General features: G+C 39.4%; 1 protein-coding gene across 1 annotated transcript in view; it reads right to left on the bottom strand.

The window, feature by feature from the left end:
• BRSK2 (BR serine/threonine kinase 2) overlaps positions 1-20,586 on the bottom strand; it is a 474,882-nt gene that overhangs the window by 298,637 nt on the left and 155,659 nt on the right. The window contains exon 2 of the mRNA XM_053720479.1: positions 9,588-9,682. Coding sequence (XP_053576454.1) covers positions 9,588-9,682 — 95 coding nt within the window. The remainder of the gene's footprint in view (positions 1-9,587; positions 9,683-20,586) is intronic.

Here is a 20,586-nt window from a genome sequence, read left to right as displayed (position 1 = left end):
CACTCATTCTAGCGCGGCTCAGCAATACTGATAGCGCACCCTGGCTATTATTAGCGCTACAGTTGTAATACAAGATTTGCACTCATTCTAGCGCGGCTCAGCAATACTGATAGCGCACCCTGGCTATTATTAGCACTACAGTTGTAATACAAGATTTGCACTCATTCTAGCGCGGCTCAGCAATACTGATAGCGCACCCTGGCTATTATTAGCACTAGAGTTGTAATACAAGATTTGCACTCATTCTAGCGCGGCTCAGCAATACTGATAGTTCACCCTGGCTATTATTAGCGCTACAGTTGTAATACAAGATTTGCACTCATTCTAGCGCGGCTCAGCAATACTGATAGCGCACCCTGGCTATTATTAGCGCTACAGTTGTAATACCAGATTTGCACTCATTCTAGTGCGGCTCAGCAATACTGATAGTTCACCCTGGCTATTATTAGCGCTACAGTTGTAATACAAGATTTGCACTCATTCTAGCGTGGCTCAGCAATACTGATAGTTCACCCTGGCTATTATTAGCGCTACAGTTGTAATACAAGATTTGCACTCATTCTAGCGCGGCTCAGCAATACTGATAGCGCACCCTGGCTATTATTAGCACTACAGTTGTAATACAAGATTTGCACTCATTCTAGCGTGGCTCAGCAATACTGATAGTTCACCCTGGCTATTATTAGCGCTACAGTTGTAATACAAGATTTGCACTCATTCTAGCGCGGCTCAGCAATACTGATAGCGCACCCTGGCTATTATTAGCGCTACAGTTGTAATACAAGATTTGCACTCATTCTAGCGCGGCTCAGCAATACTGATAGTTCACCCTGGCTATTATTAGCGCTACAGTTGTAATACAAGATTTGCACTCATTCTAGCGCGGCTCAGCAATACTGATAGCGCACCCTGGCTATTATTAGCGCTACAGTTGTAATACAAGATTTGCACTCATTCTAGCGCGGCTCAGCAATACTGATAGTTCACCCTGGCTATTATTAGCACTACAGTTGTAATACAAGATTTGCACTCATTCTAGCGCGGCTCAGCAATACTGATAGCGCACCCTGGCTATTATTAGCACTAGAGTTGTAATACAAGATTTGCACTCATTCTAGCGCGGCTCAGCAATACTGATAGCGCACCCTGGCTATTATTAGCACTAGAGTTGTAATACAAGATTTGCACTCATTCTAGCGCGGCTCAGCAATACTGATAGCGCACCCTGGCTATTATTAGCACTAGAGTTGTAATACCAGATTTGCACTCATTCTAGCGCGGCTCAGCAATACTGATAGCGCACCCTGGCTATTATTAGCACTAGAGTTGTAATACAAGATTTGCACTCATTCTAGCGTGGCTCAGCAATACTGATAGCGCACCCTGGCTATTATTAGCACTAGAGTTGTAATACAAGATTTGCACTCATTCTAGCGCGGCTCAGCAATACTGATAGCGCACCCTGGCTATTATTAGCACTAGAGTTGTAATACAAGATTTGCACTCATTCTAGCGCGGCTCAGCAATACTGATAGCGCACCCTGGCTATTATTAGCGCTACAGTTGTAATACAAGATTTGCACTCATTCTAGCGCGGCTCAGCAATACTGATAGCGCACCCTGGCTATTATTAGCACTAGAGTTGTAATACAAGATTTGCACTAATTCTAGCGCGGCTCAGCAATACTGATAGCGCACCCTGGCTATTATTAGCGCTACAGTTGTAATACAAGATTTGCACTCATTCTAGCGCGGCTCAGCAATACTGATAGTTCACCCTGGCTATTATTAGCGCTACAGTTGTAATACAAGATTTGCACTCATTCTAGCGCGGCTCAGCAATACTGATAGCGCACCCTGGCTATTATTAGCGCTACAGTTGTAATACAAGATTTGCACTCATTCTAGCGCGGCTCAGCAATACTGATAGCGCACCCTGGCTATTATTAGCGCTACAGTTGTAATACAAGATTTGCACTCATTCTAGCGCGGCTCAGCAATACTGATAGTTCACCCTGGCTATTATTAGCACTACAGTTGTAATACAAGATTTGCACTCATTCTAGCGCGGCTCAGCAATACTGATAGCGCACCCTGGCTATTATTAGCACTAGAGTTGTAATACAAGATTTGCACTCATTCTAGCGCGGCTCAGCAATACTGATAGCGCACCCTGGCTATTATTAGCACTAGAGTTGTAATACAAGATTTGCACTCATTCTAGCGCGGCTCAGCAATACTGATAGCGCACCCTGGCTATTATTAGCACTAGAGTTGTAATACCAGATTTGCACTCATTCTAGCGCGGCTCAGCAATACTGATAGTTCACCCTGGCTATTATTAGCACTACAGTTGTAATACAAGATTTGCACTCATTCTAGCGTGGCTCAGCAATACTGATAGCGCACCCTGGCTATTAATAGCGCCACACTTATAATATCGGCCATAGTCAGAAGTAAAGTAATTTACTTTAAAACCTTGCTAGTTAAGATATCAGTAAGCTATGCTTCGTAACACCACAGAATACAAAGTCTAATTGTTGCAGATTTCAAGAGGAATGTCTAAAGGGAATAAAGATAAATGAACTGAGTTGCAAAGATAAAGAAGGCTGTGGATTATGGATAACTACATCTTTATTAACACTCAATCAAGGAAACCACCAAACACATCAATAGGAAAAAAGCCAGAAATCATTACAACGGAAGTCTGTAATATCAAAGCTGGAGCAGTCTTGTATGGCCACATTTTAGTCTTCACACCAGATATCCCCCAAACAATGAGATAAAGAGTACAGCGCTTTGCTTAGAGGGATCTTCTGGTCCCACAGTTCATTGGTAGGTTTGCCTGGTGCCCAGTATTCAACCGGACAGTCCAGTATTTACTAAGCTGTCCAGTAAAATCTTTACAAATGATACTGGACACTTAAATGTCCAGTTTTTTTTTTAAAGTTACTGAGTTTGAGCTAAATGTAAAATACCTTCTATGCCTCAATGAATTACAAATATGAAGCAGAAAGAACTAAGAGGTAGATAAAGGGAAGGGGCTTAAATCAGTACTGTTTACATGTGTTACTGGCAACCAGAGGTAAAATTGTTGTATATTAATGGCAGCCAAGGGGTAAATAATGGCTTAGTTGTTAAAAATATACATGGTTGGATCAAGAATTTGACCAATTGGGGGCATTGTGTGATCCCACCTACCATTGTGCCCAGTTATCTAGAGTGTGAGATTTTGGGGGACATTGTGGGACCCCCATATGCCATTGTGCCCAGTTATCTAGAGTGTGAGCCTTTGGGTGGCATTGGGTGACCCCCATTTACCATTGTGCCCAGTTATCTAGAGTGTGCGCAGTATTTTTGAGGAGGACAACTGGTACCCGATTCACTAGCCTTAGCTATACCTAGGTGCTCACCATCAGCTGAAGGGGATGTGATCCTTTATGGAGTTTCTCCCTCTTCTGTATTAGGTATAGTTCAGTGGGTTATTTAAAAAAAATCCAGTTTTCTATGTTTTGTAAATAACATTCTCCTAGACAATGGCAAATAAGCAGTATAACAAGGAAGCGCTACAAAGTATCCGGGTGATAAGCAAGGGGTGTGTCTTATGCATTTCACACTAATCAATCAGGAAACCCTTATGTGCAGATATTTGCTGGAAGTTTGCAAACATTTATTTTAACATTCTTGAAAACATATTTCGTTTCCTTTTGAACAGCATATCTTGGGTGTTAGAGTTTACACAGAATTTTCCAACGTTACAGTTTCTGTGCAAGCTTCTTATTTCATTCCTGCCCTATTAATAAAAAACACAATTGTTTATTTGTTTACATTTCTTGTTTTTCAGATGATAACTCCTAGGGATTTGAGACCCTTTAAGGTTTCACCTCACTGACGATGCACCAAGAAGGTTGAAACGTATGTCTGCGGTTGCCAGACTAATTGCCTGGTATTTTGGAGCTGGACCATCCTTTTAGGCGGAACCAGGCTGATAAAATGGAAAGTTTCTCTCTGTGAAAGGGAGATCCTGGCCAGAAAGAGGCTTTTCTGGAGATGTAACTACCCATAGAACAATATTGTTTGTTCTCTTTTTGTGTATTACGTGGAAATACTGATGGCTCACACTGTCTATTCTGCACTACTCTTCTCTTGTTGAGAGGTTTCATGCAGGCAAATTGCCTTACAGGGTCATAATAGTCGATAAATTACATGCTCTAATCCGTTAGAGAATGTAATTTTAAGACTGTCGACCCTGCACTACTATGGGGCCGATTTAACAAGCCTTGAATGCAGCACAATGCATCTGTTTCCGCACAAATCTTCAGGACAGGAGTTAAGAAGTAGCGGTCTTAAGACCGCTGCTCCTTAACTCGTCCGCCACCTCTGAGGCGGCGGAGAGCAATCCGCCCGATCGCATACGACCAGGTTGACTGATACCGATTGGCCGCAAATGTGCAGGGGGCACATTTTTACATTTGATCGCATTTAGCGGTGAAATGGTGGCATGAAATATACCAAAATGGGCCTAGATCAATACTTGGGGTTGTCTACTACACTACACTAAAGCTAAAATTAACCCTACAAGCTCCCTAATTATCCCCTTCATTGCTGGGCATAATACACGTGTGGTACGCAGTGGCATTTAGCGGCCTTCTAATTACCAAAAAAGCATCGCCAAAGCCATATATGTCTGCTATTTTTGAACAAAGGGGATCCCAGAGTAGCATTTACAACCATTTATGCCATAATTGCACAAGTTGTTTGTATATAATTTCATTGAGAAACCTAAAAGTTTGTGAAAAAATATATTTTTTTAATTTGATTGCATATGGCGGTGAAAAGGTGGCATGAAATATACCAAAATGGGCCTAGATCAATAATTTGGGATGTCTTCTAAATAAAAATAAATACATTGCATTAATACATGCTTAGCAAAATACAACCCCACACTTGAATAAAATGTATTGTTTGTCTGTTTCTCGTTACTTTTCACGACATTGCAGTTTAGCGATTTCACCAGCTAGTAGTTGGCAAAAAACTGGAAGTAATATGATTGTAAATGTTCTATACAGAAAATTGTGCCAGCTCTTTGCCTTAAGAAATAGCAGGGTGGAGGCAGACTTATACTTTGTAGAATTATAACAAATTCTGTTATTTAAAACTACTAAACACACTAGCTGCATAATTTAACATACATATATTTATTGATCATTTGTGCAATAAACACAAGCTTAAAGGGACACTGAACCCAAATTTTTTATTTTGTGATTCAGATAGAGCATGGAATTTTAAGCAACTTTCTAATTTACTCCTATTATCAAATTTTCTTCATTCTATTGCTATCTTTATTTGAAATGCAAGAATGTAAGTTTAGATGCCAGCCCATTTTTGGTGAACAACCTAGGTTGTTCTTGCTGATTGGTGAATAAATTCATCCACCAATAAAAAAGTGCTGTCCAGAGTCTGAACCCCCAAAAAAGCTTAGATGCATTCTTTTTCAAATAAAGATAGCAAGAGAACGAAGAAAATTGATAATAGGAGTAAATTAGAAAGTTGCTTAAAGTTGCATGCTCTATCTGAATCACGAAAGAAAAAAAATTGGGTTCAGTGTCCCTTTAACATTGGCTTAAATTGTAACCTGGTGGTCAGTAAAATCTGGCAGTGGTGTGCCCACACTGGTACATATACAGAAGTGGCAAATATCACTAGAGTTTACTAGCAAGAAGTAAAATAATAATAATAATAAATATATATATATATCTTATATGTGTGTGAGTGTGTGTATATATGTATGTATGTGTACTCACACTCTCTCTATCTGTATACTGAGCTGGTGGTTATTTGGTTTTAATGAGAAAAAAATATTTATTCTCTGTCACCTTTTCTATAATGCTATGGAACATGTTAGAAAAATAATATAATGAATGGGTTTCTACAAAAATCTAAAATATACAGGTGTCTAGCAGTGAAGGGTTAATGTTTCACATAACTGACACAGGGTTAATGTACCAAAATAATGTAACTATCAAGAAAATGGATTATATGGAAATGTGTAATATGATTATATATAGGAACAGTAAAAAAAGACAAATACTGACATTGCAGGGGTTAAGAGGTGATATGTTGCAGATTTCCAGCACGGAAAGGGTCAAGGACTGCTATGTTTTGCAGCACTGTAGAAGTTAGAGCAACACCTGCTCCTTTTCAGCTTCTTGCACTATCATGGTCCCTTTCACACTTGGTCCATCTGCTATCACACCCCCACTACCAAATGTGACTGTTTTATAGGACATCTGCTGCCCTCCCTATCTCTGTGTACACACAAAGCCAGCCTGTCACCTTCACGGTCTTTTAACAATGCCCCTTTAATAACAAAGCTCAGCAGAACACAAACGCTTAAAGCTCTATACATACAGTGAAGCTGTTAACTCACATTGCTGGGGTAATTATTTTGGCTAGTCGATAGTCGTTAAAATAACTACTAAAGAATAAAATAGAACACCGTTTGGCATGAAGTCAAATAAAAATGGGGGTAAGGTTACACGTAAAGGGACATGAAACACTATTTTTTTCTTTCATGATTCAGATAGATTACACATTTTTAAACAAGTTTCCATTTGACTTCTGTTATCAATTTTGCTTAATTCTCTTGGTATCTTATTAAAGAAGCAGTAATGCACTCCTGGGATCTAGCTAAACACATTTGTAAGCCAATGAAAATGGGCCATAGAACAAGCTATCATGCTATTGTTCGTTCCCAGGTTGAGTGCTTCTCTCTTTTTATTTATGCAAATTATGACTCTTAGGGAAGTCTCGCTAAGTACGATGCGGGAATCCAGACGTTGACCTGTTGCTCAGTGTGCCTAGAGGGATATGGCTGCACCTCACTGACGAGGCCCACAATCGGCCAAAACGTATGTCTGGGATTTTGCCGTTTCTCTCGTTCAGATAGGGATTGCCTGGTATTTCGGTGCTGGACTGTACTGTTAAGTCAGGATCAGACTGATATGCTACAGGAAAGTTCTTCTCTGTGAAAGGCACATGTTGAGCAAAAAGAAGCTGCTTCTTGGGTAGTAACTAGCCATAGAACAAGCTATTATGCTATTGTTCGTTTCCAGGTTGAGCGCTTCTCTCTTTTCATTTATGAAAGTTCAGCCACTAATCAGCAGCTAGCTCCAAGCTCCTGAGCCTACCTAGATATGCTTTTCAACAAAAGATACCAAGAAAATAAAGAAAATTTGATAAAAGAACTAAATTGGAAAGTTGTTTAAAATTGTATTCTCTGTCTGAATCATGAAAGAAGAAAAAAATTGGGGTTTCATGTCCCTTTAACATCTGACAAAATTGTTGTGCACTTGTAAAACAGACTGAAGAAATTTGTAAACCTAGCGAAAAACAGAAGCCGATCTCTCTTTACACAAGTCTAATTGGTTTACAAATTGCACCTCACAGTTAACAACAATGCAAAGGAGCCTTAAATGTGCTATTGTAAATCTTGACTTCAAAATCCTATAAAATGATACAAACATTTGTAATAGATTTGTATTAAAAACATTTGTAATAGAAACACTTGTAATAGATTTGTATGAGTGATACCAAATTATTCGAGAACTGGACAAGTGACTAAGATCTAAAGTTTTACATCACAACGCGTAAAATTAAGCATTTAGAAACGAAAAATAAAAAAATGAATAATATGCTCAATGACAATTTACTGTTACAAAACTGTTACAAAAGAGGAACGGGACTTGGGAATTATTATTCCAGATTATGTGAAATTTGACAAACAATTTAGTATTATAAGTTATGAGTAAGGTAGAAAATACAATGCATATCATACATACTTATTAATACCTACGATAAGCATAAGGCTATCCTATGTACTAATTAATTACCTGGGATAAGCATAAGGCTACCCTATGTACTAATTCATACCTGCGATAAGCATAAAGCTATCCTATATACTAATTAATACATGAGATAAGCATAAGGCTATCATATGTACTAATTAATGCCTGGGGTAAGCATAAGTCTGTCCTACATACTAATTAATGCCTGGGATAAGCATAAAGCTATCCTATGTACTAATTAATCCTGGGATAAGCATAAGACTATCCTATGTACTAATTAATGTCTGGGTTAAGCATAAGGCTATCCTTCATACAAATTAATGCCTGTGATAAGCATAAGGCTATCATACATACTGATTATTGCATAAGATTAGAATAAGGCTATCCTACATACTAATTTCTGCAAGGGATACGCATAAGGCTATCTTACGTACTAATTAATGATTGGGATAAGCATAAGACTATCCTACATACTAAATAATGCCGGGAATAAGCATAAGGCTATCCTACATACTAATTAATGCCTGGAATGGGCATAAGGCTATCCTACATATTAATTTATGCCTGGGATAGGCAAAAGGCTATCCTACAATGATATAAGAATAAGGCTATCCTACATGATAATTAATGCTAGGGATATGCATAAGGCTATCCAACATACTAATTAATGCTTGGGATACACATGAGGCTATCCTACGTACTAATTAATACCTGGGATACTCATAAGGCTATCCTAAGTACTAATTAATACCTGGAATACACATAAGGCTATCCAGCGTAGTAATTAATACCAGGTATACGCATAAGACTATCCTTCATACTAATAAATACCTGGAATAAGTATAAGACTATCCTATGTACTAATTATTGCCTGAGATTAGCATAAGGCTATCCTACATACTAATTAATACCAGGGATACGCATAATGATATCCTACATACTAATTAATACCAGGGATGCACATAAGGCTATCCTACATACTAATTAATACCAGGGATGCACATAAGGCTATCCTACGTACTACATAGTACCTGGGATAAGGCTATCCTATGTACTAATTAATACCTGGGATAAGCATAAGGCTATCCTAAGTACTAACTAATACCTGGGATATACATAAGAGTATCCTACAAATTAAATACTTGAAATAAAGAACACTTGAATGGATATGCTGTGGGTTAAATTTAATTCTTGTATGTTTGAATAAAGTAAGAAACATTGATGGCTGTATCCATATTAAGAAAGAAATACTCAAATAATTAAGAATTTAAAAATAAATTAATAGAAAGTAAAAATGTGTTTACACAATACACCAAGCACATATACAGTGCTGAATTCCTATTCATCAAAAACAATTCTTAATATCAATGTAAACTTAATATCAATGTATTTTAAATTATGTACAAATAGGGCATTTGGGAACTTCAACATTTGTATTTCCTATATACACATATACAATCCAGTACATACTGAGTACAATGTTGGCAATCTAACATGGAGTGATTTATTTTTATAATGAGTTTTTTTCATTACAAGAAGAACTCAGCACATTACACATAGCTATATCTTTGTCTTTCTTACAGGATGAATATATTGGAAACCTTTTAATCATTTTATATTAAAATCGCATGTGTTTATGGTCCCTAACTTCCACTATTTACAGAGCTCTAGGAGCATCTCCCAAACCAATCACACAATTTCCTTGATAAAGAGAAAAAACGCTCCCACAGCGTACGTTACCTTCATTAGCACAGATTCGCTGAGTTTCTCTCTGTTGACTATTTTGATGGCAACTTTTTGACATGTAACACAATGAACGCCAAGTTTCACCAGACCTGGAAGGGACAAGAAAATGAATAACGGTCAACAATGTGCAATATTATGGTCTAAAAATTATACAACATTATTTAAAAATGGAGCATTATAGGAAGTAATAGGAAGCAATATAGGCAACAACATGAAAAGTTATAGGAATCACTTATATGACACAGCTATAGGGTGCAATAGGAGGAGTTATAAGGAGCAGTTATATGGTGCAATAGGTGGAGTTATAGAGAACAGTTATATGGTGCAATAGGAGGAGTTATATTGAGCAGTTATATGGTGCAATAGGAGGAGTTATAGGGAGCAGTTATATGGTGTAATAGGAGGAGTTATAGGGAGCAGTTATATGGTGTAATAGGAGGAGTTATAGGGAGCAGTTATATGGTGCAATAGGAGAAGTTATAGGGAGCAGTTATATGGTGCAATAGGAGGAGTTATAAGGAGCAGTTATATGGTGCAATAGGTGGAGTTATAGAGAACAGTTATATGGTGCAATAGGAGGAGTTATATTGAGCAGTTATATGGTGTAATAGGAGGAGTTATAGGGAGCAGTTATATGGTGCAATAGGAGGAGTTATAGGGAGCAGTTATATGGTGTAATGGGAGGAGTTATAGGGAGCAGTTATATGGTGCAGTAGAAGTAGTTATAAGGAGCAGTTATATGGTGCAATAGGAGGAGTTATAAGGAGCAGTTATATGGCGCAATAGGAGGAGTTATAAGGAGCAGTTATATGGTGCAATAGGAGGAGTTATAAGGAGCAGTTATATGGTGTAATAGGAGGAGTTATAAGGAGCAGTTATATGGTGCAAAAGGAGGAGTTATAAGGAGCAGTTATATGGTGCAGTAGGAGGAGTTATAGGGAGCAGTTATATGGTGCAGTAGGAAGAGTTATAAGGAGCAGTTATATGGTGTAATAGGAGGAGTTATAGGGAGCAGTTATATGGTACAATAGGAGGAGATATAGGGAGCAGTTATATGGTGCAATAGGAGCAGTTATATGGTGCAATAGGAGGAATTATAGGGAGCAGTTATATGGTGCAATAGGAGGAGTTATAGGGAGCAGTTATATGGTGCAGTAGGAGGAGTTATAGGGAGCAGTTATATGGTGCAATAGGAGGAGTTATAGAGAGCAGTTATATGGTGCAATAGGAGGAGTTATAAGGAGCAGTTATATGGTGCAATAGGAGGAATTATAGAGAGCAGTTATATGGTGGAATAGGAGGAGTTATAGGGATCAGTTATATGGTGCAATAGTGGGAGTTATAAGGAGCAGTTATATGGTGCAATAGGAGGAGTTATAGGGAGCAGTTATATGGTGCAATAGGAGGAGATATATGGAGCAGTTATATGGTGCAATAGGAGGAGATATAGGGAGCAGTTATATGATGCAATAGGAGGAGTTATAGGGATCAGTTATATGGTGCAATAGGAGGAGTTATAGGGATCAGTTATATGGTGCAATAGGAGGAGTTATAGGGATCAGTTATATGGTGCAATAGGGGGAGTTATAGGGAGCAGTTATATGGTGCAATAGGAGGAGTTATAGGGATCAGTTATATGGTGCAATAGGAGGAGTTATAGGGATCAGTTATATGGTGCAATAGGGGGAGTTATAGGGAGCAGTTATATGGTGCAATAGGAGGAGTTATAGGGATCAGTTATATAGTGCAATAGGAGGAGTTATAGGGATCAGTTATATGGTGCAATAGGGGGAGTTATAGGGAGCAGTTATATGGTGCAATAGGAGGAGTTATAGGGAGCAGTTATATGGTGCAGTAGGAGGAGTTATAGGGAGCAGTTATATGGTGCAATAGGAGGAGTTATAGGGAGCAGTTATATGGTGCAATAGGAGGAGTTATAAGGAGCAGTTATATGGTGCAATAGGAGGAATTATAGAGAGCAGTTATATGGTGGAATAGGAGGAATTATAGGGATCAGTTATATGGTGCAATAGTGGGAGTTATGAGGAGCAGTTATATGGTGCAATAGGAGGAGTTATAGGGAGCAGTTATATGGTGCAATAGGAGGAATTATAGAGAGCAGTTATATGGTGTAATAGGAGGAGTTATAGGGATCAGTTATATGGTGCAATAGGGGGAGTTATAGGGAGCAGTTATATGGTGCAATAGGAGGAGTTATAGGGATCAGTTATATGGTGCAATAGGAGGAGTTATAGGGATCAGTTATATGGTGCAATAGGGGGAGTTATAGGGAGCAGTTATATGGTGCAATAGGAGGAGTTATAGGGATCAGTTATATGGTGCAATAGGAGGAGTTATAGGGATCAGTTATATGGTGCAATAGGGGGAGTTATAGGGATCAGTTATATGGTGCAATAGGGGGAGTTATAGGGAGCAGTTATATGGTGCAATAGGAGGAGTTATAGGGATCAGTTATATGGTGCAATAGGAGGAGTTATAGGGATCAGTTATATGGTGCAATAGGGGGAGTTATAGGGAGCAGTTATATGGTGCAATAGGAGGAGTTATAGGGATCAGCTATATGGTGCAATAGGAGGAGTTATAGGGAGCAGTTATATGGTGCAATAGGGGGAGTTATAGGGAGGAGTTATATGGTGCAATAGGAGTTATAGGGATCAGTTATATGGTGCAATAGGAGGAGTTATAGGGATCAGTTATATGGTGCAATAGGGGGAGTTATAGGGAGCAGTTATATGGTGCAATAGGAGGAGTTATAGGGATCAGTTATATGGTGCAATAGGAGGAGTTATAGGGAGAAGTTATATGGTGCAATAGGAGGAGTTATAGGGATCAGTTATATGGTACAATAGGGGGAGTTATAGGGAGCAGTTATATGGTGCAATAGGGGGAGTTATAGGGAGCAGTTATATGGTGCAATAGGCAGAGTTATAGGGAGCAGTTATATGGTGCAATAGGGGGAGTTATAGGGAGCAGTTATATGGTGCAATAGGAGGAGTTATAGGGAGCAGTTATATGGTGTAATAGGAGGAGTTATAGGGAGCAGTTATATGGTGCAATAGGAGGAGTTATAAGGAGCAGTTATATGGTGCACTAGGAGGAGTTATAGGGAGCAGTTATATGGTGCAATAGGAGGAGTTATAGGGAGCAGTTATATGGTGCAGTAGGAGGAGTTATAGGGAGCAGTTATATGGTGCAATAGGAGGAGTTATAGGGAGCAGTTATATGGTGCAATAGGAGGAGTTATAAAGAGCAGTTATATGGTGCAATAGGAGGAATTATAGAGAGCAGTTATATGGTGGAATAGGAGGAGTTATAGGGATCAGTTATATTGTGCAATAGTGGGAGTTATGAGGAGCAGTTATATGGTGCAATAGGAGGAGTTATAGGGAGCAGTTATATGGTGCAATAGGAGGAATTATAGAGAGCAGTTATATGGTGGAATAGGAGGAGTTATAGGGAGCAGTTATATGGTGCAATAGGGGGAGTTATAGGGAGCAGTTATATGGTGCAATAGGAGGAGTTATAGGGATCAGTTATATGGTGCAATAGGAGGAGTTATAGGGAGCAGTTATATGGTGCAATAGGAGGAGTTATAGGGATCAGTTATATGGTGCAATAGGGGGAGTTATAGGGAGCAGTTATATGGTGCAATAGGAGGAGTTATAGGGAGCAGTTATATGGTGTAATAGGAGGAGTTATAGGGAGCAGTTATATGGTGTAATAGGAGGAGTTATAGGGAGCAGTTATATGGTGTAATAGGAGGAGTTATAGGGAGCAGTTATATGGTGCAATATGAGGAGATATAGGGAGCAGTTATATGGTACAAAAGGAGGAGTAATATGAAGTGGTTATAGGAGGATATATACATACAAACACACACATATAAAGATTATATATAAAGATTATATATATATATATATATATATATATATATATATATATATATATATATATATATAATCCTTGAAAAGTAAATGCACTCACAGGTCTTTCTCAATCCAAGTGAAACCAAAGGATTGTTTTATTGATGTAACGTTTTCAGGGATATCTTCCCCTTCATCGATGCCGATGAAGGGGAAGATATCCCTGAAAACGTTACATCAATAAAACAAACCTTTGGTTTCACTTGGATTGAGAAAGACCTGTGAGTGCATTTACTTTTCAAGGATTATACAGTTCATTCCTGCACCCAGGCGGATGTCCCTAGGAGGGTAACACAGCTAGATGGACGGTATTTAGATATATATATATGTGTGTGTGAGTTTATTTATATATCTATAAAATCTCACACACACACACACACACAGAAAAGCAACACTGGAAGCCCCAGGTATGAGGAATAAACTTTTGCAGCACTAATTGGTATAAATTCTGGTAATGAAGGCTCAGGGGATAGCGTAGGTTGTGTACTGGAGGGGGTGTCCTATGTTAGTGCGTTTCATACACTTTGAAGTTAGTCACAGGCGGAGGGACATGAAGTGCTCCTGGGAAAGAAGTACATAAAAGTAGGGCAGGAAAAATGAAGATGGGAGAGCAAGAAACTAAATGAAAGAACTGAATTATAAACACATAGAAATAATTTGTTGATAAAGGGAAGAGAAAGGGGTCATATAAACAAAGGAAACCACATTTGTCAGATAAAAGAGAGTGAGTGAATGAAGATGAAACCGGAGAGAGAAACAGTGCGTGAGAGAGTAATAAAGAGATATAGACATAGTAATACAGAGCTTGTGATAGCAACAGAAATGCAAAAACTGACAAAGAGAAATAAGAAAAGATCCGAAAAAAACAAAAGACAAAATAAGAGAGAAAAGGAAAGAAACAGAGAGAGGTAGAGAGACGGACAGTAAAGAGTAGAATAAGACACCAAGGGCCTGATTTTCTAAACCTCTCTGGTCTGGTGAGATTTTATGTCTCAGAGTATTACCAGACCCCTTAAGCATTGCTAAAAAGGCAACTGTGTATCTCATTAATGTGAGCTCACTTACATGATTTATGCTAAGGAGAGACACTTCACAATTTACAATATGATGCTCAATAACATAAGCCAAAGGTTTCGCTCCATAATGGTAACATTGTGAAAATTGTGCCCAGAGAGAGAGGTAGAGAGACTGAAACAGATAAGAGTGTAGGCAAGATTACATGTGCGGCGGCACCCACAAAAGCCAGCGACGCTGTTTTTTACGTGGTTTTTTTACGTGTTTTTTTACGTGGTTTTGGTATCACATATATACGGCGTTGCATATAAATGCGGCATGTATATATTTCACCCATCTCCCGCAATTTTTCTTCCACAAGGCAGGGAGAATCCATGACTTCATATTCCTTATTGTTGTGAAATACAACACCTGACCACCAGGAGGAGGCAAAGACACACAGTCAAAGGCTTAAAGGGACAGTAAACCTTAAAAATAATGTTATATAATTCTGCACATAGTGCAGAATTATATAACATTATAATAGCCAAACATTATAAAACATAATGTACCCTATTAATTTTTTTTTAAAAAAAAACTCTGTTTTACAGACCCGCTCTCTGTACTCTGCTGAGCGGGTCTGTTATATTTACTCAGCGCATCGGGCCAGCTGTATAGTCACAGCCCGGCCCGACTGCGCCATAAGACTAAGTGCAGCTCGCTCCTGCTCTGTCTGACAGCAGACTTGAAGGCTTGGCCCCTTCTGGGTTCGTCACAGTTTATCAGCTTACAATCAGACAATATAACATTGGTTGCCTACATCAACCATCAGGGGGGAACGAGAAGTTCCTTAGTGATGAGAGAAGTATCTCAGATCCTAGAGTGGGCGGAGACTCACAGATGTACGCTGTCAGCGATCCACATTCCGGGCGTGGACAACTGGGAAGCGGACTTCCTCAGCAGGCAATCTTTTCACCCAGGGGAATGGTCTCTTCACCCTGAGGTGTTTGCAGAGATATACAGCGAGTGGGGGATGCCGAAGATAGATCTCATGACATCCTGCCTCAATACCAAGCTACCCAGGTACGGGTCGAGGTCAGGGATCCTCAGGCGGAACTGATAGATGCCCTATCAGTACCATGGCGGTTCAGACTCATATCTTATTCCTCCATTACTGCTTCTTCCTTGTGTGGTGGCTTGCATCAAGCAGGAGCGAGCATCAGTGATTCTGATTGCTCTGTCATGGCCGCAAAGGACGTGGTTTGCGGATCTGGTGTGGTTGTCCTCACCTCCTCAGTGGAGGTTACGTTGTCGCAGAGATCTGCTGATACAGGGTCCCTTCGTTCATCAAAATCTAGATTCTCTGAGGCTGACTGCGTGAAGATTGAATGCTTAGTCTTAGCCAAGAGAGGATTTTCTGAGAGTGTTATCGACACTCTGGTTCAAGCTTGTAAGCCAGTTACTAGTCGTATCTACCATAAAGTCTGGAGGACTTACTTGTACTGGTGTGAAGAGCGTGGTTTTTCCTGGCATAAGGTTAAGGTTGCCAGAAGTTTAGCTTTTCTCTAGGATGGACTGGAGAAGGATTTATCTACTAGTTCCCTGAAAGGACAGATATCGGCCCTGTTGGTGTTACTGCACAAAAGATTGGCCGAGCTTCCGGATGAGCAGTCCTTTGTTAAGGCTCTGGCTAGGATCAGACCTGTGTTTAGATCTGGGGCTCCGCCTTGGAGTCTCAATCTTGTTCTTAGTGTTTTGCAGCAGGCTCCCTTTGAGCCTATGCATACTGTTGACATTAAATTGTTATCTTGGAAGGCTCTTTTTTTATTGGCTATTGCCTCTGTGTGCAGAGTTTCTGATATTTCTGCTTTGCAATGTGACCCCCCCTTATCTGTTTTTTCATGCTGATAAGGCGGTTTTACGCACTAAACTAGGGTTCCTCCCTAAGGTGGTGTTGAATCGTAACATTAATCAAGAAATAGTTTTTCCTTCCTTCAGCGAAGTATTGTTTGCTTCACAATTTAGATGTGGTTCGTGCCTTGAAGTTCTAGCTTCAGGCTACTAAGGAATTCAGACAATCTTCCTCTGGTTTGTCATCTATACGGGGAAGTATAAGGGGCAGAAGGCTACTACGACTTCCCTATCTTTCTGGTTGAGGAGTGTCTTCCGCTTAGCTTATGAGACAAGGGGATGACAGCCTCCTGAGAGGATAATGGCTCATTCCACTAGAGCAGTGGAAAAGCAGTGGCTTCCTCTTGGGCTTTTAAGAACAAAGTCTCTATGGATCAGATTTGTAAGGCGGCTACCTGGTCCACCTGGTCCTCCTTACACACTTTTTCTAAATTTTACAAGTTTGATGTGTTTGCTTCAGCTGAAGCAGCTTTCGGGAGAAAAGTTTTGCAGGCTGTGGTGCCCTCAGAATAGGGTCCGCCTCTTTTTCTGTTCCCTCCCGTTATTCAGTGTCCTCTGTAGCTTGGGCATAATTTTCCCAACAGTAAGGAAAGAAGTCGTGGACTCTCCCTGCCTTACAGAAGGAAAACATAATTTATGCTTACCAGATAAATTCCTTTCCTTCCTGGCAGGGAGAGTCCACAACCCCGCTAGTAATTTATGTTTTGGATGGGCGGCTCCCTTTTTATATTATTTCTTCTGGTACATTTTATACCCTGAAGTTTCTCCTACTTTTCCTTGTTCCCTTGGCAGAATGACTGGGGGATAGGGGAAGTGGAAGGGATGTTTAAGCCTTTAGCTGGGGTGTCTTTGCCTCCTCCTGGTGGCCAGGTGTTGTATTTCCCAACAGTAAGGAATTAAGTCGTGGACTCTCCATGCCAGGAAGGAAAGGAATTTATCTGGTAAGCATAAATTATGTTTTTGCTCCCATAATCTAACATAGAACCACGTTGCAAATCGGTATCACATATTCAGTGCAAGTGCGGTGAAAATTTAGACATTTTACTCTATTTTCACCTCGCCACACATACACCTAGATTACGAATTGTGCATTCGTGTTTTAAACACTATTTAAATATTATTAACCCCTAATCTGCCATCCACCCACATCGCCCCCACTATACTAAAGTTATTAAGCCCTACACTGCCGCCACTATAATTAACCTATTAACCCCTAAACCGCAAGCCCCCAACAATGAAATATACTAAATTAAACTATTAACCCCTAAACCTAATGCCTTCCTAACTTTAGATTAAAATTACAATTTCCCTATATTAAATTAAATTAAAACTTACCTGTCAAATTAAAAAAACTAAGTTTAAACTAACAATTAAACTAATATAACTATTAAACTAAAATTAAACTAACTACCAATTAAAGGGACAGTCTACACCAGAATTTTTATTGTTTTAAAAGATAGATAATCCCTTTATTACCCATTTCCCAGTTTTACATAACTAACACAGTTATAATAATATACTTTTAACCTCTGTGATTATCTTGTATCTAAGCCTCTGCAAACTGCCCCTTTTTCAGTTCTTTTGACAGACTTGCAGTCTAGCCAATCAGTGCCTGCTCCCAGATAACTTCTCGTGCACGAGCACAGTGTTATCTATATGAAATACATGAACTAACACCCTCTAGTGGTGAAAAACTTAAAATACAATCTGAAAGAGGTGGGCTTCAAGGTCTAAGAAATTAGCATATGAACCTCCTAGGTTAAGCTTTCAACTAAGAATACCAAGAGAACAAAGCAAAATTGGTGATAAAAGTAAATTGGAAAATTGTTTAAAATTACATGCTCTATCTGAATCATGAAAGTTTATTTTGGCCTAGACTGTCCCTTTAAATTAATCTAAAATAAATATATATAAATTAAACTAAAATATACATTAAAAAAACACTACTCTAAAAATTACAAACTAATTACAAAAAATAAAAAATACTAAATTACAAAATATAACAATCTATTAGCCCTATCAAAATAAAAAAGCCCACCCAAAATATAAAAAACCCTAGCCTACAATAAACAAACAATAGCCCTTATACCTCTGGGAACTACATAGTTCAGGCAAACCTCAGATTCTGGGACAAAATTCGACACTCTATCGGCATCTCCCCGCACCCATCACAGATACATTCTCTAGCTGGCCTCTTTCAAGTCTTACCGAACTCACATGTGGAATGGTGGGCGGGACAGGGGTTTTCGACTGTGACAGACCTATGGGTTAAAGGGTCACTTATGTCAGTGTAAGACCCCCCCAAATTAAGCAGTGGGAAAGAGTGCTTGGATTTGAGGCATCGGAGGAGTCCTGGTCCAGAGCCATATTACATACTAGGTGTGCGATTAATAACGTCACTTATCTGGAGCTCTTCCATAAAATTTTATTTCAATGGCATCTATCTCCTCTCAGATTATTTCAGATGTCCCACACTCATTCCTCCTTGTGTTGGAGGGGTTGTGGAAACATTGGTCCTGCAGCCCATATGTGGTGGGAATGCCCCAAGATTCGTAGGCTCTGGACTAGGGCTCTCTTGTGTTGCAGGCGGTTCGGGGTAAGCTGGGGAGGGCATGCTTTGAGGGTCTTTTCCACATGTTCTCTGAGAGGCTACCTGCGTAAGTTCTTAATTTGCGTATATATCTATTCACATCAATCAAGTTGACAATAGCCAGAGCGTGGCGTCAGCCTAACAGTCCTGGGTGGCCCCAAGTTTTGCTTATTATGACACATTTGGAATCTATGGAATGTCCTATCTTTGCAGCTAACGACAAAATTGATACTCACTGCCTGAGTTGGGAACTTTGTGTTGACAATGCCTTGAGCCAGGGGGGAACTCCTGAATTTCTAAACTTATGGCCTCAACAAAATGGGCTACTGATCATTCATACCCCCTAGATATCAGGCTGAAAACCCTCCTCCCTCCCTCTCCTTTTTTAAAAAATTTTTTTTCTCTCTTCTTCTCTTCTGCTTTTACCTTTCCATTGCTTTGCTCTGATTTCTTTAGGGTTTGGAGTATTTTTGACAAGGCTCTTCCCTAGAATACCCAATTTCCCAAGGGGTCACGGCTCTGGTTGGTTGTTAGTTCATTAGCATATCATGTGTTCAAAGAGTTTATCTTTTTTATAACATTTGCATAATGTGCATTATTAAATGTTTACTTTTTTCATGTTGTTATTCAACACCAAAGATAACTTAAAAAAAAATGGGAGGTTTATTTCTGTAATATTGTATAATCGAGAGGTATCGGTTATGGTTATGTATAGTGGCTACTACATGATCGTGAGGTAACGGTTGTGGATATGTAAAGTGGCAATATAAATGACACCTCTTTTCTTTTTCATATATTTATGATTTCTGTAATACAATTTACTTATTGTATTTGATGTATAACATCAATAAAAAGTATTTAAAAAAAACAAAAACAACAATAGCCCTTAAAAGGGCCTTTTGTAGGGCATTGCCCTAAGTTAAACTGCTCTTTTACCTGTAAAAAAAATATTACAAAGACCCCCCCAACAGTGAAACCCACCACCCAACTAACCCCCTTTTACCAAAAGCCCAAACCCTAAACTAAAAAAAAAAAAAACACCCCATAAAAACCTTAAAAAAACTAACCCCCGAAGATCCACTAACAGTTTTTGAAGTCCCGCTTGAAAGTTCTTCATTCAGGCGGCAAAGTCCTCATTCAGGTGGCGAGAAGTCTTCATCCAAGCGGCCTCTTCTATCTTTGTCAAGGCGGCAAAGTCCTTATCCAGGCGGCGAGAAGTCTTCTGGAATCCTTTTGGCTGTTCAAATCAGCCAATAGGATGAGAGCTACTGAAATTCTATTGGCTGATTTGAACAGACAATAGAATTTCAGCAGCTCTCACCCTATTGGCTGATTTGAATTTCCAAAATCAAATCAGCCAATTGGAATGCCAAGGGACGCCATCTTGAATTGCGTACCTTGCATTGAAGATTCAGTGTACAGCGGCGACCGTATGAAGAGGATGCTCCGTGCCGCCGGGATGAAGATAGAAGATGCAGCCTGGATGAAGATAGAAGAGGCCGTCTGGATGAAGACTTATCGCTGCCTGGATGAGGACTTCGCCGCCTGAATGAAG

Source organism: Bombina bombina, chromosome 7 (genome assembly GCF_027579735.1).
Source record: "Bombina bombina isolate aBomBom1 chromosome 7, aBomBom1.pri, whole genome shotgun sequence".
Lineage (NCBI taxonomy): Eukaryota > Metazoa > Chordata > Amphibia > Anura > Bombinatoridae > Bombina > Bombina bombina.
This window is presented reverse-complemented; position numbering and strand designations above follow the sequence as displayed.